At 45.1% G+C, this 26,852-nt stretch overlaps 1 protein-coding gene across 1 annotated transcript; it reads right to left on the bottom strand.

Moving 5' to 3' along the window:
• Nucleotides 1-17,120: 17,120 nt before the first annotated feature.
• Nucleotides 17,121-21,174, bottom strand: LOC135388785 (uncharacterized). The gene is made up of 3 exons (XM_064618585.1): nucleotides 21,048-21,174; nucleotides 20,696-20,862; nucleotides 17,121-19,992 (listed from the first exon to the last, which is right to left on the bottom strand). Exons 1-3 carry the CDS (start codon nucleotides 21,097-21,099, stop codon nucleotides 19,858-19,860), a joined length of 354 nt encoding a protein of 117 aa, XP_064474655.1. The 5' UTR covers nucleotides 21,100-21,174; the 3' UTR covers nucleotides 17,121-19,857.
• Nucleotides 21,175-26,852: the final 5,678 nt, after the last annotated feature.

Consider the following 26,852-nt stretch of genomic DNA (forward strand, 5'->3'; position numbering starts at 1 on the left):
CCCCTTTTCTTTGTTCCTTAACTGGGAATTCACGTTAGTAACTAGGTATTCTGTGTAAAGATCCGAGCTTCAAAAACTGCGGTCGATTCTGAAACAATTTCACAGCTGTTCAGCAGTGTTAGTTGCTCTTCCGGATTTGATTTACTCGAATAAATTTAAATCCGAACTTGATCTGGATTGCATTTAGCGCCTTCTGCAAGCTGCGGATTTGATTTAAATCCAATTTGTTCCCTCAAATCCCCAACACTGATCTGCAGATACTTTCGTCCAACGTAAGAATAAAACGAAGCCACACCAACTTCAGCGAACTTGTTCTTATCGGTGCGTCGCACAGCAGGTCCGTCAGTTCCATCTGTTAGTCATCCGAAAGGCTGTCAACCAGTGATTTATCCAGACCCCTCTACACCCCCCTAGCACCCTCAGATGTTCAGTGACACCCCCCTAACGTTTTCAGCTGAGTACCAACTACAGGGGGTGCCCGTGCGATTTGACCTTTAGGCACATGTCGGTAATGATATGTGAAGCTGTAATGATGTAACTATAATAATGCCCCACCCCTCATTTTTCCAACACCCCACCGTGCTTGGGATTCTGGATAAACCACTGCTGTCAACAACCGCGGAAACGGCCAAAAGGCTCCGTTTCAAGTCCCCTGCACTCGAAGAATCTTTGCTTAGGCACTTGAGGCTTTGTATGTATTTGTCCCCTCTATGTGTTCCAGCCTCAGAACATCAATTGCCATCATGTTCAACAGATGCCGCTTGCGTCGATCCCGTCGTATGAATGCGCATATGAGTGAGAAAACATATAAGAGTGAAAGTAGGATGAGTGAGAGAGTGGTTGGTTTGTCTCTTCAGATGGCGTTCCCTTGGAAGTCGCTGCGGAGGTTTGTTAGCTTAGCTCAATTGGTAGAGCCCTGGACCGGTAATCCAGAAGATGTGGATTCAAGTCCTACAGTTGGCTAACATTTTCAGTGACTTCTTCTTTCATCATTAATTTCTTAGGCACTTGAGGCTTTGTAAGTATTGTCCCTTCTATGTGTACCCGCCTCAGAACATCAATTGCCATCATGTTAAATATCCCACCACTTCTAGATACGTATATTGGACAACAATATGCCTGAACGCCTAGAGTAAGTATAGCGGGAAAATAGCGGAAAAGTATTTGCGTTACTTTTGTTTGGCAGCAGTATACATTACATTTTCGAATTGGTAGCGAGACTACTATTGCGTCACTTTTGACCGAAGTAGTGTGTAATGGTATTCTGTTATTTAGCTTCAGAATCGGGCACAACACTGCTTATAGCAGCTAAGGGTGTAAAGACCGTAATGAATCTGTGCATGTACACAGCTTGCACGTGGTATTGGGAGCGCGATTCACATTAGCAACATCTCGTGCGAGCGAGAGTACAACGCCTGGGGAGAAGTAGATCAAGTCTTCGCTGGTGCTTTTAAGAAATTTACACATAACACCTAGCCGACCGTTCAAATGGAAGTAGATATGTTTTGATGAGGTTAAGTCAAATATTCCTACGATTTCTTGTGCATCCTCTTGAGAAGCATCCGTCGCTATGAAGGATATCCCGAGCCCCCGCCTCACACCCATAAGACACCCCAAACGATCTTTCAAGACCCCCTCCCCCTCAAAAAAAAAAAAAAAGCAAAAAAGAAATATGTATACCAGAATAGGCGCAAAGGTGCCTAGCAGAGGGGTAGCCGCCGCCGACATGAAATGTCTACAGGGTAACAGAGAGTGCCGTCAAGCGGGTTCTGTCGGCAAGGTAGGCTTCCTCGGGGGAAAAAAAAAAGACAGTTCGCGTTTACTTCTGCTGATGCGTGGTCGCGTGAACTCCGTTAGCGATGGCGGAACACTTGGAAACAGTTGGGTTCATTGTTCATTACACGTACCTTCTTAATGCGCGAACGTGCATTAAGAGGGTACGCACGAACCACGGTGGCACGAACTAAACGGCAAGTGCTCCCTCGAACGTCCACGAGGGGAACCTCATCGGGCGTTGCCACTCCCTTCCCGCAGAGGGCAAGGCAAGCGCGCGGATGAAGAAAAAAAATCACAGTAGCGATAACGAAACTGAAACAACCGAAACGCCATACGCTCCAGTTCGCCTTCGGTAGGCTCTACCGCACATTTTAACCACCGCTTCCCAGGGGGCGCAGAATTCGCCTCGGGGAAGTCATAAGCCGTCGCGTAGCGGACATTCTCTGAACCAACAAAGCGTCCCGAGTACTGGCATAGTTCCTCGAAGTTTGGATTCTGCTGCACAAATAGCAGGCACATAGATTTAGAATAGACAAACATTACTTCTCGCTTTGTGTCACTTTCACACTTTAAGAAGAGAGCATCACAATGAACAGCCGCAAAGGAAGAATCTCTAAGGAATATATTTACTCTCTGTGATCAAATTTAGTCCCTTTGTTGACCAAATGATTTGCCACAACCATTACTCTCTTTCTGGACTAAATTCATAGGGCTAAATGAATGTCAAGGAGTGGGAACTGTGTTTCACGTTCACAGACCTTATGTACATAATCCATGAGCATTAATGAAAATATCTCGAATGAAACCGTGAACTGTGATATATCGACTAATATAAAATCTTTTGACATGCAAAAGACACAATTTTCCACGGAAGAAACATTACTTCTTACTTTGTGGGCAAAAAACTGCGTGATAATATAGCAATGTTTCATTAAATTCCCAAACAGTAATATTTATGTACATTGTTGCTCTCATAGAACCTTGCAGTACGGAATGCCCCCCCGCCACCGCCCCTACCCATAGCCCACCCATCGACCACCGCCCCTATCCCATAGGCTAAGTGCTGTGCCCCTTGTCCATTAGCGAGGGCCGGCGAGAAGGGGCCAGCTGGATATGGAGCCCCGGGGCACGGCCCTCTTCAGGGGCCCTCCCAACACAAGACCCGTCGGTCGCTGTCACGATAAGACGATAGGAGGGGGCCCGTATGTGTGTATGTATGTATGTATATGTGTGTCTGTGTGTATGTATGTATGTGTATGTATGTGTGTGTGCGTGTATCTATGTATATGTGTGTGTGTGTTTGTCAAATGTCAAAAATGTCAAATAATGTTAATAATGTTACTGCCCCTGTTCTCAACTTCCCAGACGAAATTCAAATTGCCAGTGAACTCTGATCGCGGTAGGAGGAGAACATCTGATTTAATAATGCACGTTCCTAGTCGTACGTGTTAAATTACCCCTAACATCCGCCATGAGCATTGTAATCACCTGTCTCAGTCCGCCATAGAAAATGTTGCAAAAATGTTGCAGCGCAATACAGGTACCGCGGCTAATTTCGCCTACAACTATATTCCGGTGGAAGCATGTTCATAGTATTGAACTGGCTCGTGAGCCGAACCCTTTAGAATTATCCAGTTTCAACCGCCATAGTTTGCCTTCCGAAGCTGAACCGGAACTGAACTACGAACTATGGCCGAACCCGGACCAGAACCGAAGCGATAACATTTTCAGTTCGATTTTCTGAGTGCTCTTAATTCAACAGAAATTCTGTCACCTTGACCAGGACACTCTCTGTTCTTTCACTTATGCGTAAATTAACAATAGTGCCGAATAACAACACGGCCAACAACTAGAGTGCTGCGTCGATCGGAATTTATCACCCCGCAGGAGCACTACCTCCACCCGACCTTCAACCGGCGCTTTATCGCAAGAGACCTGCACCCGAGCCGCCACCAACGGCGCGATGGGATTGCCGATGGAATTGCACGATGGAATTGATGGAATAGAGAGATGAGGTATGTGCATGCATGGTTTGCCGTACGAATGTGTGTGTGCATCTGCACGTAAAATGTCATCTACGGATGGACTCGGTTTCAGCAGCGTCCACTTTGTGAACTTCGTTCCGTCTGATGTAGTTCACAAATTACAACAAGCAGGTAACATATTTCCTTAACCATGAAGAGAAGACACGATGTAACGAACTGATACCTACTTGTTCATTACAGCAGGTCGCTTGACTCTTACTTCTTTGCGGGAAGTGGTAATGGTACCCTACTATCCAAAACCGAAACGGAAACGAAAATGATAGTGCGGTATTGAATTCGTGTAGTGGCTGTTCCTCTTGTGCAATGACATGAGCGATTTTTCTTTTTGTTTTTGTATTTTGGTGACTCCATTTCCCTGAAACATATGTCCTGTATATACACGAGAGCAGAGAAAGCTCAGCCATGGATGTCGAGCGTGCATCCGTTGCTTACTCGTCCCAGTCTGCATGGTTCATGACGCATACCTGCCAACTGGAAGTTTGATCGTTTGATTGACGCAAGTAGTATAGAACAACGCCCAACAACAACGTCATTTTCCTAAACCAGTCGAAGTCAATTCTAATAAAATGCGAGCCAATTTTAATTCAACTCAGGCCAGCTCTAAGCCCTCTGATTAGAGGTCTCATTGACGTCATAGCTCCAACCCTTCACATTGATTTGTCCATTCTAAACCTACTAATCGCTGACTGGCCGTTCACAGCTCCACCCCTTCATGCAATTGGCTGGCAAAGCTCTGCCCCTTCACGCTGATTGGCCGATTCTATGCCTACCTATCGTTGATTGGCTCGCTTGGCTCCAGTCCTTCATACTGATTGGTCCATTCATCGCTCCAGTTTTTCACGCTGACTGTATATATTATTCTATGCAAGGTTATTCATGAAAAATGAACTAAAGTTTAAAAAGGTTCATCGCACACCAAAAAGATCATTTTCCTAAGCTATTTCCCTAAGCTCAACAAAGTTCCCCAAACTGGAAAAGTTCCTCTTTTTCATTCGCATTTGGTTTGCTCCCTGAGTTACCATAGAGACGTCACAATCATCAAGAAAACCACAAAATTTAACATATACCAGCAAGCAAGCTGAAACTTGTATAGCACGACATGACAGTAACGCAAAAGATACACCTTTAGTGCCTGTGCTCCCTAAGCCAGGACCCTAAGCGAGAATTGTACATTATAAATGTAAAATTATACATTTCTACTTCTCTGGTTACACGGCACCCGTTCCGCTCACTGTCCTCAGACACCTCGCGTTCTGAATTGCACATTTCAGAGGACTATTGCTTACGCCTCACAGCGCAGCCTCCAGTCATGCTCACATCAGCTCAAGATATTCCCCGTGGTGTGGCATCATCGAAATACCCGGCTCCAGACTTGCCCTTACCCCTTTCGAGCTCGATTCTGCAATGTGGGACTCCACCCAGCATACAAGTGCAGACCAGACCCGTGTGCAGACCCGTAGCAGACCAGATCACGTATAATGCCCTTCCGAATCTTCCTGTATCGGGCGAGCATCCATCCAACGGATCTTCAATGCGAGCTGGAGCCAAGGGAGGTCTCTAAGGAGTGGAAGACTGTGGTGGTGGTCTCTTTACTTAAACCAGGTCAATTGCCGCGTCACATCGATTCTTTCCGCCCAAATGCTCTTACAAGCATTGTAGAGAAGACCTTGGAACGTGTACTATTCAATCACCTGAACTGGTACCTTGAGAGCATGGGTTGTTTTCCCGAAGTGAAGGATGGTGATGGATTTTCTGCAGCTGGTCAGTAATGCGCAGTGCTATAACTCTAATTAGTGAGACACAACCGGCGATGTTTAATAACAGCCGCTGTCTTCCTCGACGTCAAGAACGTGTACGACAGTGTCCTCCATAGCGCAATCATGGCCACGCTTAGAGAAGCCGAAGTCGTGCGCTTCCCCTGGTCATGGATCAATGATTATTTGGCTGACCACTCCCTGTTTGTGAGCACCTGTGACGGGGATACTGCGACGTTCCACGTGCATCGTGGTGTTCTAATACAGGGTGTCCTCAGTCCCCTTTTATTCAATACCATTATGTCTTGTCTTCCAGCACACATTCATAATCACACTCGCACTACGATATATGTTGAAGACATCTGTATCTGAACTTCCACTGTTCACCATGACACGATCCAATGCCGACTACAATGTTCATTAAACATTGTTTCTAAATACACACTTGACCTTAGCTTGGTTGTCTCACCTAGCAACACTGCAGCCATGGCATTCTCACGACGATGATTCCATAAGTATCACACTTTTCATTGGTAGCTCACCCCTGATGTTTGTCATGACCTGTCGATACTTGAGCGTTCCAAGAGCTCTGCCATACACACACAACCATTGCTGATGTAACAGGTTTGCTGATTTCAAGTCGCTCAATCCATCTCTTTCGAGGATGCGTCAAAGTAGGCTGTATTCCGTGTGTGGAAAGAAGGAAACGCGGAAAGACACACTGCTGTCCCCTTGGCATGCAGAGCCGCATTGAGGCACAGAACAAAAGTCATGTGGCACAAGCCTGGTCATGGTTTAATTTGCTGGTCGTTCTCTGCACTGTTCCCTTCATCCATGATTTGAACAGCAAAATACAGGTGCAGGTCAGCGACCCATGCGAAAAGCAGCAACTTCTCCGCAATAGCACGCGAGGTCTGTCTGGACGCGTGTGTATCTGGATCGGCTGGTCCCGAGTTTCACCGCTGCGCGGCGTCGATTTGGCGAAGAACGCGAATACGCATCTGTACTGGCGCGCCGAAAGCCTCCTCGCGCCTGCCTTCGGACGCGAGTCGCCCACTCGGGGAGTCGAATTTGCTTTTGTTGATGCCGATACTGTTTTTGACCTGTGTTTGCTCACGCCACTGACATAGCCGCTGACAGTCTGGTAGTACACGGCGATCTGTCAACAATGAAACATATGAACGATATACCCCACTATCCAGTTGCTGCTAAAACACATCTGGAATACGCTTGCGGATGAACGATTCTTCCGATATCCTTAAAGTACGTGCAGTTTGTTTCCCATCAGCCTTCCGAATCGGCAGAATATGTCGTTTGGTACGGGTACAAACAACTTGCTAAAACTCCCTCAAAATAATTTTGAATGACGAACAACGTTGCATGTGGTACCTGGATATCCGTGAAAATCACTGCTTTCTCATTCTTATTCCAAATCAGTCTCATATTATTCCAACTGCATGGTTCCAACAGGCCGGACTACCACGTGAGACATGAAGATAGATATGTGAAAAACTGGAAAGGGACATCGGGGAAGAAACTAGACCAGAAAACTATACGAAACAAAAGACAAGGCAATCGACTCCGTTCGCTGGCACTTATTTCTTCATTTGCGCTGTTTATTACACAGTATGAAAAGGTGTTTATATTGTTTATATTAGAGCATTATATAACAATAGTAGTCATTTTTAAAGGGACTATGAAATTTCCCGAACCCCCATACTTTTTTTCGATGGAAACCGTCCTTCCCGCAGAGAAACTAATATGCAACAAATTTTTCCGGACGAAATCGCTCCACTCTGCGAGGAGCGCGCGCTGGAAATGTCTCTTCCGCGTTCCTCCTCTCCCGCGCATATTTCCCTGCCGATGGTGTAACTGTACGGACCGCTCTTGCGGACCGGTGTTGCACAATGGCAAGTAATGCCGCGAGCTCGCGCTGTGGCTGCCGCCACTGCCGAAATCTGCCGATCGCGCGAAAGCTGCTGTCGTGAAGATTTCCACTCCCAATGAACGCATACGCGGGATCCTACGGCGCATGCTCCTGGCGGGATTCCTCGGCTCGCAACACGTCACGATGACGTGTTGCTGAGCCGGCCGTGGTCGCGTCAAGTTACCCGTTGTGTCTCCGCTCGGCAGCTCATCACGGCGCGGCGCCAGCTGTCCTCCCTTCGCCGCTCCGTTTAAATTCGCTCCCGAGAAATCCGCTCGCGCGACGAAAGTAAAATTTCGGTTCTAGACTCAGAAAAAATGTCTTCTTTCGAACGAAACGAAGAAAAAAATCGTTTCATAGTCCCTTTAATAGTTGACGATTTCTGTCTTCAGCTTCTTCCTTCCTTGTTTGGCGATCACTTGTTGTTCTTTCTTAGACGCGCTGGTGTCACAGTGGCTGTCCAAAGTTCATCCACGGAAAATGTAAAAGGAACGCCCTCGCGCGCGCGCAAGGCACCCACACATGCACCCACAGAGAGACCTTTTTAAGCAAGCGACCAGTGTGTGCGCGTGCAGCGAACATGGAGTACTGAATTCCCCTTCTTTTCTGTGGCCCTTGGCGATACACCACAATTATCTACATTATCACGTAGAAACGTCAAATGAAACCGCGTGCACACGCGGTACACAAGCACAGATAGTTGATAAGCTGATAACAAAATTTTAAAATATATAGAGGAATTGAATTCGGCACCCAACTAATTTTGCAACTCCAAAAGACAAAAAAAAAACGTGTACAAGAAAAAAGACTGTGGCAAGAACATAAACGCGTCGTAACACACGCACTCCCCAAAACGTAGTCGCGGGGACAAATTACAAAGCGATAACATGTGCGCAACATAAACGACAGCGCAATAGCAACAGCATTGATGTCCGCTACCGCGGCAACAATCACAACATCACACACCGACAGCGCACAAAACATAACAATCGGATTCCAAAGAACACTATGCAATAAACTTCAGAAGCGCAGTCAGAGCTGCATCCCTCTTGCTATGGAGGGCCACACACCAAACACCTTTACAATGTCAAAAGGTCTAGCGTCCAGCACAGAGAAAGAAAAGTACCTTGTTATAGTAATCATCAGATTAATTTACAATAATTCGAACAGTGCGCAATCTTTGTCTGCATTGAGACAGCGTGCCAATTTATCGCTAACTGGAAAACATTTGACTTCAAATCGCTTCAAATGTCTATAACAGATTTATTCAGAAGCCGCCGGAAAGCCTTGGACAATACGCTTTACACTCCTCTTCAACTCAACACCAAACTTTTTCGTTTTTATTTATTTTTATTTTATTTTTATTATTATTATTTATTTATTTTTATTTTTTATTTTCTTTTGACGTCAATGCGTAAGTAAGTTTGGTTTGGCGATTGACGTGCGCTATACCTTCGCTGTGTCGTACACGGCGAAGGGAAAACACTATGGTTTGGACACAAATGATGATGATGATGATAGTTTGGCGCAGCAACTAGGACACGACTGAGCTCGCCCCAATTTTTTTGTACCGTGTTAGCGCTGTGCCAGTAACTGTGGCTATGAGCAGCGTACACACGTCGACCGATTAACACCGAACTAAACATGTGTCATGCCCAAGCTTAGACATGTGGATATTTTTATATCCCTTTTTTCAGCTATATGTATTGATAACCGAAACAGACTTTCACAGGTTATAGTATATAGTACTACACTAAATAGCTGGTGTAAACGTGTTAACAGAAGACAATGAATAGCTTTTTTGGGCCACATCGGAAATTATAGCGATGAAATATTTGTTTCACGTGACTTATGTCACTTGTGTCATACTCTTGTCAAGCTTTGTACGTATGAAAATTATTTACGATGCGTTAGAGTACCACTCTATGTGTGGAATGATATATATGTGAATTGATGGACGTGTGTAATTTGTTGTAAAATGTTGGCGACGTGCTCATGCATGTACTGTAAGCTTACTGTAAGCAGTTTCATCCCAAACCCACCCTGTGGGAGATATAAACCATGACGATAAACATGTCATCATCGCAGCCATAAAATAATGATGGTAGGCAACACGTGTCTCCTGTGTGTTGAAGCACTGTGCTCCATTTTGCCCACCAAATGCATTCCTGCAAATAAGAAATATACCACTCAGAACGATGAAGTGTCCTTGCTTCTGCCGAAGTTTAGAGAACGTGATACTACATATTGAACGTCTGACAAAGGAAACTATTTCACATTGTCCCCGAGGCTGCAAGATAAGAACAGCTATACATTAAGCACTTGAGTAGCATGTGAAATAAATGAAAGTAGAATTCAGTGATAGGGTGATGCCGTTAAACTGTTAAGGCGAGTTCCGTTAAACGACGACAAAAACAACTCCGAGCTCGCTGAAGACCCATAAGCCTCCGATGTCCTCCGATGTACTTTGTCCGATGCCCCCCCCCCCCCCCCCAACGTATATATTTTCGTTCGAATTCAAAAGATAAGACTTCCGCACCTTGTTGGAGTTAAAATGAAACTACCTAGGGGTCTTTCACACACCATGTCAAGATGTCAAGATAGAAAACCCAGGCCAAGGTAAACCCTACTATCGTCAACTTAACGGCAAGCACAGTTAATACTGTTGTCCAGTCAGGCGTTGTATTCCCTCTGATGCTGCAAGAGACTCCGGCACCCTCGTCAACAAACTGCAACTCATTTCTGAGAACTCGATGAGGGTCGTATGCTAGTGTGCTTTGGTAAATGTTTTTCCACGGTCAGTTTTCACTCTGCCATTTTCCCAGTATATGGGACACGATTATCATCTCGCTTACCTTGATCGATATACCTACATGTACTTTCGAAATGCTGCTTTACGTTCTTGATAGGCATGTACGTATCCGCAATGGAGCACAAAAGGGCCCCAAAATATGCGTAACAACAAGCTTAAAAGTACATACTACGTGAATTATTCATCCGGGGCATTATTCTCTGTATCAGCTAACATCACTTTGCCCTCACTTTACTCCCAAGCAACATATATCTGTCACTATACAACGCGGGACTATCTCGTTCTGCAGAATAAATGGGAATGACACAAAGGACGTGTACTTCATGTTGTGGGGGAGCGATAAGGGTATTTTTAGGTAAGGATATCACATACATTTTTGGCCGGTGGATCGAACCTTCTCTCTTTCACCCCGAATACGATTACCACGCAACATGTCTGTAGTACTGTGTCTACGCATATATCTTATCATTGTCTTATCGATCTGCTATATTCCTGAACAGCTTCCTGAGCAGTATTATTTACGTATTCGTGCCGCGGTGCACGCGCTGCCTGCTGTTCTGTACGCGTGCTCCTCGTCAATCACCCAGATTTCTGCAGGAAATCGATGTGTTGTAGGGCATGTTCAGAGGAAACGTGCCATGTATAACCGGTATTATAACCTAGTACCTTATTGAAGGAAAACATTCAAGCATTCAACAACACGCATACATACCATGTTAATATGTTGTAGGGACAACGATAAAACTCTGTCAACTTCCCCGTCATGACAACTCTGTTTTGCGGAAAGAGGAAGTTTGAGGAAGAAAACGTTCATTGGGCGCCACAGGTGCATCTTGCTGCTTCGGTGCTTGGAACGGCTCCATAGTCTGAAACCACATAAAGTCATGTAGTCATTAGGCGTTCCCGCGCACAATGATCTGTAACGTACATGGCAAATTTCGCTTCTATAAATTGGCCATGTCTTGCCGTAAAGTTTACACTCCTCGATGCACATTCAAATCTTGATGGTATCAAATCCTCTAGCTTGAGGAGGTGGCAGGGACAGGAACACAAAACACAAGTAGACAGGGATGTTCCTGCTCCAACCGCCACCTCAAGCTCAAGGACACGATATCATCAACATCGCTTCACCAGCTTGCTTGCGTTTTAATGCTTCGTTCATTCAAATCTAGTGGTGCTTTACGATAGTTTCAGACAATGGTCACCTACCAACATCAGAAATGCCTCTAAGTGCACGGTCGTAAAATTGCATGGCAAACGTCAAGAAAGTCGGTTTATCCTGCGCGACGAGAACGTTACTCGCAGAGCTGACTTGAGTTTGAGACAGCGTGTCTCAAAATGATACCCACTGAACGGTTGTCTCCTCGTTCGGAACGTGTCCTGATCATCTGAGCCGTTAAATGTGCGCAGTTGTAAAAGTCGCAAGCTGGCGAAGAAACACGTATGAGTACCTCGAGCCATTTCTTCATTAGGCAGGTTTTATGGGACGCGCAGTTAGGTTATGGTTCTACAGGTAGTTAAATGCCCATTACGCGCAGAGACATCTAGCAGGCGTTCATACTTCCAGCAACAGGTGGTGCGTGCTTGGGATCCAGACGTGCTTTGAAGAAAGTGCACGCCCTTAAAGGAGCATTAAAGTGGTACCTAACATGGCCCAAAACTGCTGTCATCTTGTAAAGCAGTATGTGAAAAGCATTCCCACAAAATATTTCTGTCCAAAGTTGTATCACCACGGTGCAATTAATTTGGAAAATCGCTGCCGCGGTGACAGGCCGGAGCGCTCCAACTGCAGACCACACCCACTCTAGTGTGACGTTCGTGGTAGAGAGCCCCTCATTCGTTCGTAGGAAAAACCGTCTGCTACGAACATTGCTAGCTGCTGCTTGTTGATTTCTATTATTTATATGATTTATATCACGTTTTCTTTAAAAGAAGAAGCATATACGCCGCCTGAGAAAATAAGATTACGATCACAAGAATAATATATCCGTGGCTTCTGTGCAATCTCAGAATTCACAGCAGCAAAATACAGAAGCCGACACTGAAGATTTTTGTTTAAGTTTAATTTGTACAAGCTTTCGCGTGGAGGTCCACGCTTCCTCAGGTACAAAGTGAAGTGGTGACACACATAAGTATATATAGTATAGACACTGCTGTACAAAGAAAGGGAAGAGGAAAGGAGATATGGAGCCACATGTCTGTGTACAATGAATAGCTCGGCAGACGGATAAGTGACCTCTAACCGTTTAAGAACAGTAAAAGGTGTTGTTGTGAACAAAAAGGCTCGCCAACCCAGTTTCGCGGAAGGGGGGTCAGGAGTATGGGAAACGAGTGGCCCAGAATGGACAAAAGGGAAGGTTACGGATTATCTAACGGAGTACCAGACGATGACTGAAAGTGGGGATTCAAGAATTGTGCACAAATAAATATAGATATATAGCTACTAAATTTACATAAGCGGATTACACAGACATGTGGCTCCATATCTCCTTTCCTCTTCCCTTTCTTTGTACAGCAGTGTCTATACTATATATACTTATGTGTGTCACCACTTCACTTTGTACCTGAGGAAGCGTGGACCTCCACGCGAAAGCTTGTACAAATTAAACTTAAACAAAAATCTTCAGTGTCGGCTTCTGTATTTTGTTTATGTGATCTACAGGACTTGACTCCCCTCTTCGTATACGCATCTGTTACTTACCATGTCTCGTCCTGCGACACTGGAGATTTCATCACGCATTGCCATAATCGGCAACTCTCTTATCAAATTGGTGCCACAGTTTTTGAGTTCAACCAACATCTACATCAAGTCGGTGAGTGGCGGAAGAATTTTGGATTTCCTGAAAGTGGTGGATGATCTCCCTGGTGACTTTTCGGCGATTATATTGCAAATTTGCTCTATCGACGTGGCCACAGAACCTATCGCTACGACCATTGAGAGAATTGATTGCCTATTGTCGCACATCCGATCTTCACGACCGCAAACGCTGGTTGTATTCTCCAGTGTTCCACCTAGATTACCATCCTTCTACACAACCCGTGACCAGAGCCAGTTCCTACGGAATGTGAACCGCAACATCAGTCTCCTCAACCACCATTTCTGGTACTTATCCTTGCTAAACTCCGGAGTGGGAAGCATCCAGCACTTGCGGATGGACCAGTCACCTTGGAATTTCCTGGCTCTGGACGGCCACCACTTGAACCTTCGGGGCGCGAGGTGTTTGGCTTCCCACTACCGTAACTGCATCCTCACGCACATCTTGCAAGACCTCCCACCCCCAGCTGTGACGTCTTCCCCCTTTGAGCTGCGTCTGGAAGATTTCCCCCCCTTCCCCGTCGATCAGAGACCATCCACTTCTACAACCGACGCCACGACTGCGCGCTATGCCGACGTTCTTGCTCCACTTAACTCGTGCAACGACCTACCAGCCCCTTCTGCTTCCCATCCTGCGTTGGTTCCTACAACCCCTGTGCCCAAGACCTCTTCTCCACAAGCTCCAGCTTCACCCATCAACAGTCCCCCGGCCTCTTCTCCAGCCGCTGACAACGTAATCAGCTTCTCTCCTGCGGAGTGTGCTAACCATAGTGCCGGAGTCCACCTGCGATCCCCACTTCACCCCGATGCATCTCCAGGGGTGTCTGACTGTGTGAACGTGGGTTCTTCACCAAGGACTTTTTCTACTTCGCGTGGTGCGTCTGCTCAAGTACGCTCTTCTCCTCCAGCCAGGCCACAGAGGAGAGTTAGCCGTCGCTTCCCTATGACAACACGTAAGCAGTCTAGACAACGCAGGTCCGGCCGGACGCAATGACTTGTACAGAATAATGAACGTCATTCAGTGCCCTTCTTGAAAGCGCGTAAACTTTTGGCTAGGAAAGCTAGATTCCTGTCTAATTTTAGTTTTTATACAGATTGTATATCTCAACTTATAATTCCCAAAGGTTTATCATTGTCCATCACGCCGTCTTTTAAGTTCCATTCCCCCTTGAGCTCTACGAAGTGGGCTACCGCTCTCAATAATGCGTCGCTCCAACTAGTTAAAATTCTCAGACAGGAAAGTTCTTACGTCTTGAAAGATATTGATAACCAGCTCAAACAGCTTGCTAACCAACTCTCTCAACATGAAGTTCTTAATCTCTCTGAATTCACTGCCAATAAGCTGAAGAAAATTCACGAAATCAAAACCAAAAAATCGAAACGTGATGATCTTATTCTATCTCCCATTTTAGCGCATGGCATTTGTGACGTGATAAATTCTGAACCATCTTCCACGAAGGCTGGCCATAACACCGTCTTTAATCTTTCTGATGTGACCCTCGACGAGGCTGAACTTGGTGTTCTCTCAAAAGGTCTCAGTTTTGTACCTACGGAGCGTAATATTGATGAATTTGAAATTCTGCACGATCTGCACAACTTAGGTAGGAGAATGCACCTGAAAACCTTCTTTCACGATAAACCTAGCTCAGATGCTGCGCCCTTCCGAAACCCCTCTAGCTGGACGCCGGACTCCTCTAGAACTAGCCCCCTTATTGACAATTACATCAAGGCCGTTCACAAGGATATCAAGACAAATTATTCGAAATCTATTGTACACACTGATAACTTGTCTAATTGTGAGAAAGTAGCGCTACGAAATCTTAAAGCCCGTAATGACATTATTATCAGACCAGCGGACAAGGGTGGCGGTATAGTTGTTCTCAATACATCCGACTACATCGCGGAAGCAGACAGGCAGTTAAGTGACCGCTCATTCTACAGAGCTATCGATCAGGATCCAACCCCTTCCTTTTGTCTTCTTATTAATAAGAAAATTGATGAACTCGTCACTAGTAAACTTATCCCGTCCCATATTTCCAAATTCTTGCGTCCTAAGAACGTTACACCAGGTAATTTTTATCTTTTGATCAAAGTTCATAAACCCAATAACCCTGGGAGACCCATTATTTCAGGAATAAACACACCGACAGAGAAATTATCCTTAGTTGCTGACCACTGCATCAAACACATCCCACCCCTTCTCCCATCCTTTGTCAAAGACACAAACGATTTCCTTTCCAAAATTAACGCTGTCCATGACCATTTCAGTAACCATGGTGACATTTTGTTGGCAACAATGGATGTCGTTTCGCTATACACTAACATTCCCAATGACGAAGGTCTCTCTGCTGTTGAACACTTCCTTAATTCTCACCCTTCCGATATTCTTCCCATGCCCGCTATCATCCCCCTTTTAGAACTAGTTCTTAGCTGTAATAACTTCGTATTCAACGATCAACACTTCGTCCAAATTCATGGCGCTGCCATGGGCTCCCGGGTTTCACCTAATTATGCCAATTTATTCATGGGTCGTTTTGAAAACTCAGCCCTCAATTCTTTCCCCCTTAAGCCACTTATATATCTCAGGTTCATCGACGACATTTTTGTCCTCTGGTCTGGTGATGAGGCATCTCTGCAGTCATTTTTTGATCACTTCAATTCTCTGCATAGCAAAATTAAATTTACCTGTAACTATTCAAGGTCATCCATCAACTTCCTTGATGTGACAGTGTCATGTAAATCTGGTAGGCTGACCACTGAACTATACAAGAAACCAACGGACAAGCGCCAGTATCTCCACTATGAAAGCTATCATCCCAATCACCAGAAAAGGAGTATTCCATATGGTCAGTTCTTGCGCCTGAAACGAATCTGCTCAGATCAGACTGATTTTGTAAAACATGCTCAGCAAATGGTATCTGATTTCGAAAAAAGAAATTACCCATTTGAACTCATCCATGACTCGTTTGCCAAATCATCTAGCCTATCCAGGGAGTCCTTATTCACCCCGAAACGTAAAGAGGACTTAAGTAATGTAGTTTTATCCACCACATATCATAAATCACTTGTCAATACCAATTCCATTCTTAGACGCCACCTCAATATATTACATGCTGACGAGCAATTAAAGGAAATTTTTCCCACTCCCCCATTAGTAGCATTCCGTAGATCGAAAAATTTGCGCGACATCCTCACGTCATCATGCATGATGAAGCGCTCGCCGGGTTGTTATCCCTGTGGTAGTACACGGTGCCAGACCTGTAAATTTATCGCGCCGTCCACCATTGCCCGTAGCACTTTGGGTGACTTCTGTTTGAAAATTCGTCATTCACTCCACTGTAATTCACCCAATATTTGTTACTTGATATTCTGCAGCAAGTGCAATTCACAATACATCGGTGAAACCTCCAACACAATGAGAAAACGATTTTATGGCCACAAAGTTGATATCCTAAATGCCCGCCAAACTCCTGTCGCCATTCACTTCAATCAACCTAATCACGATTTTGAAACTGATTTGAAAATTGTATTGCTAGAATCTGGGTTCCGCACCGACATTAAACGTAAGAATAGAGAGTCCTACTTAATTTCGCAATTCAAGTGTCTCACACCAAATGGTCTGAATCTTAGTCCTGGCTCGTTATATCCGCTTATGTAAATTTAGTAGCTATATATCTATATTTATTTGTGCACAATTCTTGAATCCCCACTTTCAGTCATCGTCTGGTACTCCGTTAGATAATCCGTAACCTTCCCTTTTGTCCATTCTGGGCCACTCGTTTCCCATACTCCTGACCCCCCTTCCGCGAAACTGGGTTGGCGAGCCTTTTTGTTCACAACAACACCTTTTACTGTTCTTAAACGGTTAGAGGTCACTTATCCGTCTGCCCAGCTATTCATTGTACACAGACATGTGGCTCCATATCTCCTTTCCTCTTCCCTTTCTTTGTACAGCAGTGTCTATACTATATATACTTATGTGTGTCACCACTTCACTTTGTACCTGAGGAAGCGTGGACCTCCACGCGAAAGCTTGTACAAATTAAACTTAAACAAAAATCTTCAGTGTCGGCTTCTGTATTTTGTTTATGTGATCTACAGGACTTGACTCCCCTCTTCGTATACGCATCAATTCACAGCAGCAGAAAGCTATTGCGAAGCTGTATTGTGGAAGCGGTATTGTGGCGCCACCTGTTAGCCACTGAACCAACTGCGCGGTGAAAACTGTCGGACAGGCTGCACACTGTCGAGAAGCACGGGGTTTTTGCTGTACAAACGCAGTTAAGTTCGGGCTGCACCACTCGTTCTTCCCGCGGTGCCTGCGGTCCCAAAAAATTGTGGTTGTGTCGTTGACAGCCTTCAAACCCTCCGTTTCGGACATCACGAAGCCGGAGAACGCATGGCGTCTCCCAAGCGGTAGCAGACGCTCCGGCCTGGGCGATGTTGCTCCCCTCGATCATGTGATCCCAAGTCCAATGAGGAGCGTCCTCACCACTTGCGTCACATAGTGACGTGTGTGGTGGCGCTCATCACGTGCCTATCGTGAAGGCGAAGGAGGGTGTTTCGCGCGCGGGAGGTTCGGGGAGCTATTGCTGCGTCCCAATTTAGCTACGGTTGCACTAATTGTGGGAAAACTGTTTTCGGCCGCCTAACATTCCATACTGACCAAAAATAGAAAAAAAGCTCTGGGCCTCTAGACTGCTCCTTTAAGGCGGATTCACTTCTTAAGGAAGTCTATGGGGAATTTTTGTCCGCACGGTTCTCGTAAACCTCGCTAAATTACTACAGGAAACTGGTACAGGGGTGTTCTCCTCGAGTTTATCTAGGGAATCACGAAGTTTTGAAGGCCTGGCCCGATTCACTGATTTTTGGCGAATTCGTGTTTGTCAAATTTTCAATACATGGGAGTTTATGGGAGATGCAACAAAATCGCTCATCAAGCCACGCCCACCCGCGATATTTGGGCCAGGATGATGTCATTCCCTACAGTGACAGTCTGGGAATTGATGGCAATCCCAAAAATTCGACAAGCTTGGTTGCAGCTTTCCAGATCCCTGTGAATGAAAATAATGGATTTATCGTTTGCTAGCATGCTCTGCACGCTGATGCAGACTCTTCCTTAAAGCGCGTGAAGAAAGGAAAGCGAACAGAACAATCTTGCAACGGTGCAGTCAACTGTCTTCAGAAGCGAACGTGAACTAGGTCGCATGAATCCGCCTTAAGGCAACCAAGAAAAAATATCGAAATAAACCGTCCAGCGAGTGACAGGTAATTAGGTAAAAGGGTTTCAAGTTGCACCTACTATTGTGTACTTCTGTGTCGGCATTGGACTCATGAGAGAAACTGTATTGGTTGGTTCAGGTTCCTGTGCACGCTGGGAACCTGGTAATCATTAGTAAAAGGTACGGAGACTGGGTCGGCTTCACCTCCAACGGCCCAATTAGTCACAATTAAATCTCAATACACAAATAACTCTCGTATCTTAGAGAAACACACAGACCGTGAAACAATTGTAGTCACGGAGATTGCTGTTGCCTTTCTGTTTATAGTCAACAGAGAAAAATGTCAACAGAACCTACAAGCTTTCTGCATAATAGCTGTTCATATTGTGTTGTCATGTGGACTAGTCGTGTTCAACTTACGAAGGAAAAGAAATCTACTCCGTCAACAACGTACGCCGTCAACTACGGAGCTGCAATAGCACGCTAGGAGAAGGACTGCAGCGTCTCCATGCGCCACCGGTAGGGGAGAGCACTTTCTGCTGCAACGTAGTGTCATAGTCTTAACAATCAATACGAAAGCGAAGTGAGTATGTTTGATTACATTATCTGGCGCAGGGAGAGAGCGTGACCACTCTGCGTCCAGCTATCCTATCTGCGGCGCAGTAATATTTTGAGAGCTGCCGGAATACATTTTTTTTCCTTCTTAAGTTGAACTGGACTATAGTTTATCTCCTGTTGACTTATGACCGATTACTTTCTGCAGACAAATGCTTCTCAACCTATTTCTCTGTTTCATTATTGAATACTTTCTTCAAAATTCTCACTAACGGGTCACGTAAAGTGTGCTTTTATTTGCAATTAAACTCTTCCCGCTTCCCATAATCTTGTGTGGTATTCACAGCATATATTGCTGGGAATAGAGACAAAATAAAAAGGAAATAAAATGAAAAGTCCGTCATGTCACTGCACAACCGGAATAACTCTTGCCCGAATTCAATACAAGATGGTCAGTTTCGTTTCCGCTTCTGGTAATGGAGTACCGTGGTATGCGTTCCCGTTTCCGGTATCGATACCATCTCTCATTTCGGTAATACGGCCTTTCTGCCTCAGCTACCGTTACCGTTCCCTGACTTAAAAAATGGGCGATGAACTCAGTCAAAATGTACAAATGAAAGCGAGCGCGCTCAGGCACGCACACAGAGAAAGCTGTTTTTATCAAGTGCAGTTAGTCAATAAATTAGTAAAGTAAAGTAAAGTAAAGTAAAGTGCATGCAGTCGTGAACTCCCCTTCCTTTCTGATCCCTTATTGATGCACCACAATTACCTGCATTATCACGTAAAAATGTAGAATGAAACGACGTGTACACGCACGCATTTACATGCACAAAGAAAGAAAGGATCTTCCCATGGTGACCCTCAGATTCATTGTTATCTTGTCAGATCATTCTGGAAACGTTGACGTTCTACTCACGCATGTAGTGTAATCTTACTCAGTAATCTGTAGCTTCATTCTTTACCCAACCTGTGAGGGACATATGAACCATGGCAGTTGGACGTGTGAACATCAGAGAATGGTGGTAGGCAGCATGTATCTCTGGGGTATTGAAGCACAGTACCCCATGTTGCCAACCAAGTGGATCCCTGCGAATAAGGAATATACCACTAAGAACTATGAGGCGTGCCTTGCTTCAGCTGAAATTTAGACCAAACAGTTGCTACTTACCATGCCTATTGAACGTCTGGCGGGGTTTTGTGACTGTTCTGATGGGAGGTTGTTTTTCTATCGGGGTCTTTGTTTCCTGTTTGTTTGTTTGTTTGTTTGTTTGTTTCCTCCTGTCTTTCTTTCTGCTTTTTCTCTATTCTGCTCCTTTCTTGCCGCTTCATCATTTCTCGCTACATTATTCTCTTGCGGTGTGTCAAGTGTATACTACAGTCTCCATATAAGCTTCGTTTACAGTATCCCCGACACGCTTTTCCCACATTCATCCCGCCGCGGACGGTAGTCATTCGCTTTAAGGGGTCACGCGGTGCGCAGCGTGCCGTGCGGAGAGCTGTGGGCGCCGTCATCTTGGGGCTTTCGTTGCGCCGAAGCGACTTTTCTCTTCCCGAGTTGTGTTTTGCGCCCAGAAAGCCTAAAAAGCTGGATATGCCCTGCTGGGCGACGCTGTATTGTAAAAACTCAGGTTGTAAAACTCGAACTCTTGTGCAACTGTGTTGTAAAAACTCTGTTGTAAAAATCGCTCATTATGTCAGAAACTCAGTCACGTATCCAGCTTCGAACAATATTATGACCTAGTAGCGAATGGAAGGAAAACATTCGAGCACTAAACGCATGCATACATACCATGTCAAGCATGCTTTGGGCGTACAAATAAAACTCTGTCAACTTCCCGGTCATGGCAATCCTGTCTTGTAGGGGACGGAAAGATGAGTCGCCGAGTAAGAAACCGTCCATTTGCCTCCACAGGTACATGGCACTTTGAGGGTCGGTGCCTTCAACGACCCTGTAGTCTGAAACAGCAAAAAAGTCTTACAGCTATCAGAGGTTCAGAAGCATACTGAGTCATACCGTACGTGGCAAATTTAATTGCAAGGAATAGTTCAATGTTTTCCAGTGACGTTAACACCACTTAGTGCCGTGAATACATCTTCTAATCTGCTAGTGCTACTTTGCTTTTCATGAAATTTCCACCTACCGGCAGCAGAAATGCCTCTAAGTGCACTGTCGAAGAACTCCGTTACAAACATGGTGCGACCTGGACGTTAGTCGCAGGGCTGACTTCTGTTTAGACAGAGTGTCTCAAAATGATGTCCGATGAACGATGCTTGTCTTCTTGTTCGGAACAAGTCGTGACTATGTGGAGCCACCAAATGTGCTCAGTTGTAAAAACGCAAGCTCGCAAGCACACCTGTATGAATGCCTCGCGGGATTTCTTAATTAGGAAGCTTTTATGGCGAGCGCAGGGGAAGCGTTTCCACGCGCTGTAGAATAACCTCACAGTAAAAAAATTCACCGTAAAAAAAAAAAAAAAAACGGGCAAATGCAAGGAAAGTTGGCTGCCAAACATTGGCCGTTTTTTTTACGGTGGCCCCGTATAAGTTGTGGCCGTGAAAAACTACTGCATTGGCCAATAGTTTTAACAGGTATACGCCGTGTAGCATTACTGTGCTGTGCTGTGAATCCCGGTGCCGGCTGTGCTGTATGGGGTTTTTCCTGGGTTTTCCTGAGACGCTTTCAGACATATGTTGGCACAGTTCCCTTAGAAGTCGGCCCAGGACGCACATTCCCCAGGGCGTCAGTTGTGACGTTGCCCCCATACGTGAGGCCGACAACGGCAAGCCCTTTCACCATCACCACCATCACCACCACTGTGCTGTGGTCGTTAAAAAAACTGCATTGGCCAGTAATTTTAACTGGCATAAGCCGTGTACCCTTATCGTGCTGTGCCCGTCCCTGGAGCGCCTCTTTTTTTTTTTTTTCTACATATAGTCGCAGCAATGAGAGCAGTTTAAGCAATGACCATGCGCAACACATTGTGATGTTTGCCACATTGGGATTTATTTTCTATGTACATAGTGATGAAAATGCGCCAGTCACCTATGGCATCAAAACCCTGCAAAGAGAAAGGAAACTGTTACAGGGAGAAGGGCAAGTGACATGCAGGTATACTCACCGTTTATTTTTTTCGAAGGAAGAACATACGAAGGAACCATGTGCACCCATCAGTCAGCTCTGGCATCAAAACACTTCAAAGAGAAAGGAAATTAGACTCACTGTTTTATTTTTTCAAAGGAAGAACATATTAAGATGGTGCACACAAAACGCGGAGACGGCACGGAACTTCTTCTGGCAGCGTTCATAAGGACATCTGATCATGGCCCTCTCGTATGTACTGCTTCATATGCGACACTATCTCCATATTCGTAGTGAACAGACGCGAACACGAATGTACGTGACATACTTTCATGGTTTCGGAGAGCAAATCGATTCGAGGCGACCGCCCTGGTGTGTTCTTGTAACGTCCCAAAATGTGACATCCGAGTTATGCATAGTTCGCCGCCGTGTACACACATAATGCATGATAGCACGGTATTCTGCTCGCTTCATGTACACCTCTACGGTGGCCAACTAGCTCATCATAGTGTTAAAAACACAAAGGCACCTTCCGCAACGATACATTAAGAGTGCCTTGATCACCCTACGAGCCAGGACGCATGACACACGGATAACTAGGAAGACGCTTCACAGCAAACGCGAGCCACGATTTCCTGGTGTCCCATACAAAACCAGGCATACGGTGCACCACGCTCCAATCGCAAAGAACAGGATGTGCGAACAGAAATGTGCATTCACGAGATTTACCAACAACCGCTTCGTCCTCCTTCGTCAACCATCGTCCGCGCACGATGTTCCGCTTCCGGCGGTTGCGAATGACGGCGATGCCCCGTACTTGGCTTGGCGCTTGGCCTTGCCTCCGCCTTGCCTCCCCATTGAAGTTTTTGGCCGGCGCATGATGATGGCGCCACCGTTTTACATAGTTTTCGCAGTATTTTTGATTACGGTAACACGCCGTCGTCAGATACTAATAAACGCCCGTAGAAATCACAGTATTTTTTTACAGTGCTGTTCTTCGGGTAGTTAAAATGATCATTAAGCACGAGACTCCTAAGAGCCGTTCATACTTCAGGCAACAGGGTCAGGCAGCGTGTTAGGGTTCCAGATATGCATTGAAGAAGGCACGTGTCATTAACGCGGCTATTGTAAAAGCATAAGAATAAATGGTCTAGTGAATAAGAGGCGAGGAATTCAAGTTGCTATATTAATGCTCTACTGCTGTACATTCACCTCGTGGTGTCAAACTGTATCGGTGGGTACCAGTTCTGCACATTCCTTAGTTACCTGGTAGTCATTAGCAAAAGGTACGTCCAATGGCCCAACACAAAATTAAGTCCCCTAACCTAGAGGAACACAGGTAAAATAGTATCCGCAGGCAGGCTGGTGGATTTTATACATACATGGGCTTTACAACTCATACTAGACAACTCATACCAAACTCAACTTATACCAAGACAACTCATACCAAGACAGCTCGATCATACCAAGACAACTCATACCAGGACAACTCATGCCACAATTTTTTTTTTTTTTTTCGGGAAGAGGGGTTGTTTTTGGGATTAGCTTTTCAAACTCAAATCTCATGCCACGCCGGGAAAGGCCGTACCAGAGAGAGAAAAAAAAGTCACAAAACTTCACTTATACTGAAGGAAATATAAGACTTCCACAAATGACATTCACCGAAGCGCACTGAAGGACAGTTAAACGGCACTACAATGGTTTAAGGATCGGGAATTTCGAACTAAAATGAAATTGAAATTGTCCCGCATTTTCGTGGTCCTGTGGAATACTTCAGGTTTTTTTTTTTTTTTTTTTTTAGAGTACCTGTGGGAGTCTTGTCCTGTGGGAGACACAGGGCAAGAAAGAAAAACATGTAGCCTTGTAAGTCTTGGTCACTGATCAAGAAAAAGTTTTTTATATATTTTTTTCGTTCCTGCAAATAAAACTGTGATATTTAACTTTGTAATTAGCGGGTTACAGTTATTAGCCTAGCCAGAGAGGTTTATGTAACGCGCCAATATCAAAAGTCCAAAGTCAACAAGCAATTCACGAAAGAGCCAGAAAGTGCCAGCACTTGAGATTGTGTTTGTCCCGAGATGCTGGAGCTTGCCTGGTTTGCCTGTCCGTTGCAAAGTCGAATTTTGAAGTGTTGCAGTAACCTGGACATGTCTAGGTTTCTACCCTGTGTACCGGTTCTTATGTCAGAGATAGGCTAGCTGTTTCACTCTGAACTTGAACTCCACGTGCCAGCGAAGTGGAATACCACATCTGCTTCGCGCTCTAGAACTAGATGGTAGGTGCATCCAGTTCAACTGGAGCATGGGTTAAACCAGTTGGAAACCATTTGGCAGTCAAGTAGAACAGTTGGTAGGCAGATCCAGTTCAAATAGAGACTGGATAAAGCCAGTTGGAAACCACTTGGCAATCAAGTGGAACCCCTTCACTCTGAATCGGAAACAGTTTGTTCCATTTTAAACCACGTTGGTATGCAAATGGATCCATTTCGGATTCCAGCTCAGATTTTCACCTGGGATATAAATTCAGGTTTTATGTGTTCCCTTCGCATAGCCTAACTGAAACTGCGTTTAAAGGGACTGTCGCATCCGGAACCGTGCTTACGAATCCAATACCAATGTGTTCGGTACACTACCACGAGCTATTTGCCAAATTTTCTCCCTCCAAAACTGCCCGGGTGATGAGGTATCGAATTTAAAAGATCCGGTTTCGTTTTGATCCTCGAAAGTGCCAGCGCCAACAACATCGCGTGACGCAAGGTCGAATCTGGCTAATCCGCTGTGAAGGACCCTGTCGTCTGCCGCCAAGTCTGGGGCTGCTTTGGTTTTTCCTGTACGTCGCCCGTATTCACATGTGACACTTCCTAGTGACGCGGATACTCTTTGTGAATCGGGAGAATCTCTACGCTTGCATCCTTCGCGTGAGATGTCGTTTGGAAACCGACGCAGCGTTCCTGGCTCCAGGAAAACTTCCTTCGAAAACATCGATGTTTGATTTCGCTCGCCTAGGGTATAGCTACAGCCAGACCCCAGACGAAGCGAAAGTTGGCAGCAGCTACATCACTAGCGGGTATTCAGATGAAGCAAGGAGTGTTCATGCTGTCCGTGTATGCTCCTCGCATTTCACCGATAATGTGTACCTGAATAAGAACACCATGGAAGTGCAACTTGGATTGACACAAAAAAGGAACGAAGTGAAACTTGACGCCGTTCCGACAGTGTTCCACGAACAAAACGAGCCAGCAACATCGACAGTAAGTCACAATGTCTATGTAGTTTCCCGTTTCCCAATCGGATCTGTCACTCTTGCGCGTGAGTAACTTAGCAGCAAAAGACGAAATCGGTACAACGTAAGGTATCCCCTATAACCTATAATTAATAACTAGATTAAAAAATACAATAAACAAGTAAACGAACATGATGTCATTCATATGAACGTGATTGGCTTTTCTTGTTGTCGGACGCGTTATCATGAAACTTTCCCTGTTACTGAACCTGTGACTTTTGTTGAATGCGGTAGTCATGATTGGTTTTCATGTGTATTACAGCTGCAGGCAACTCGACAGGGTCGAGCGCAAGTGGTACGTATATTACTTAAATACATATAATGTGTTTACAATTTTTGGACACAGAACAATTCGCAAACTATGAACCCCGATCACTAAAAGGAAGAACTGAGGCTGTTTGTGTGCTGGCGTTAGAAACAGGCACTATATACAAGCAGTACCTCTGTCCGTAACATAAGCGCCATAAACCACTTCCCAGTTTCCTTTTATCTCGCTGTTTGTGAACTGTTTGTGTGCTGTAGGGCGGCGGTTTTTGCGGTTGTCGTAGCCAACTTGAGGTGCACTTTTGACGTTCTGTGTTATAGAAGGACCAGGTGCTCCTGATCCAAGTCCCATCCATCCATGAAACGGCATCAAACAACGTACGTGTGTGCACGGCAATTTTGCTGAGAGACCTGGTTTTTACACTAATGCCTTTACGACGCCTCTGACAAATTAGGATCTTCCAGAACAGTGCTTTCTGCATCCAAGTTGAAGAAGTAAAGAGAATGACTTCATGGCTTCTACTAACATCTCACAGCTACATGCCAAGACAAAATAACTTGAAAGAAGGAAATGAAAAACAAAGAAAAAAAAGGTCCTTTTCAGGTCCACCCAAATCTTTGTGCAGAGGCTGACAACAACGTTATTGTGACATGATGAATGATGCTGATGCAGCGTTGAGATTAAGCCCTTGTTTCCTTTTGTGCAATGGTATACATTACTGCTGGTTAAATGTAAAATGATGCACCTACCTCCAGACATTAAAGGGGCTACCAGAGATGTAGTGTCAATTCAACGGAAAAGCTGCATGTTCTACGAGGCACTGTCACATAAGTATTGACCAAATTTGCTGTCCTGTGAGCTTTGATAGGATATGCCGTAGATAGTAAGATGTCTCTTACTGTAAAAGGAAGGTGCATTATTCGAGCAGTGGGGTCTGAGGCATGAGGGTCATTTCAGGATGTACTAACCCTTCCAAAATTTTATACTTGGTTGTGTCCAGAGATCGATACAGATCACCCCCCAACACCCCGAGTTTTTTTTCTGTGTACCACTGTTATAATGAAACTGTCCAGAAATGTAAGGAACACATAATTCTAGATTTTCATTGCAATTGAAGTACTTACGATACTGTTTTTTTTTTGTGTGTGTGTGTTTTTGTGAGTCCCTGTTTCAGATCCCAAGGGACATTGCCAGTGTGGTGCACGCTGATAACTGTCCGTGCATAGCAAATAATAAATATCTGTGCATGAAGAGTTGGATGTGGACTTGTGCAATGGCTCTTGAATGGACAACACTCAGTCAACACAAAGATTTATTCAC

Source organism: Ornithodoros turicata, chromosome 3 (assembly GCF_037126465.1).
Source record: "Ornithodoros turicata isolate Travis chromosome 3, ASM3712646v1, whole genome shotgun sequence".
In the NCBI taxonomy this organism is placed as follows: domain Eukaryota; kingdom Metazoa; phylum Arthropoda; class Arachnida; order Ixodida; family Argasidae; genus Ornithodoros; species Ornithodoros turicata.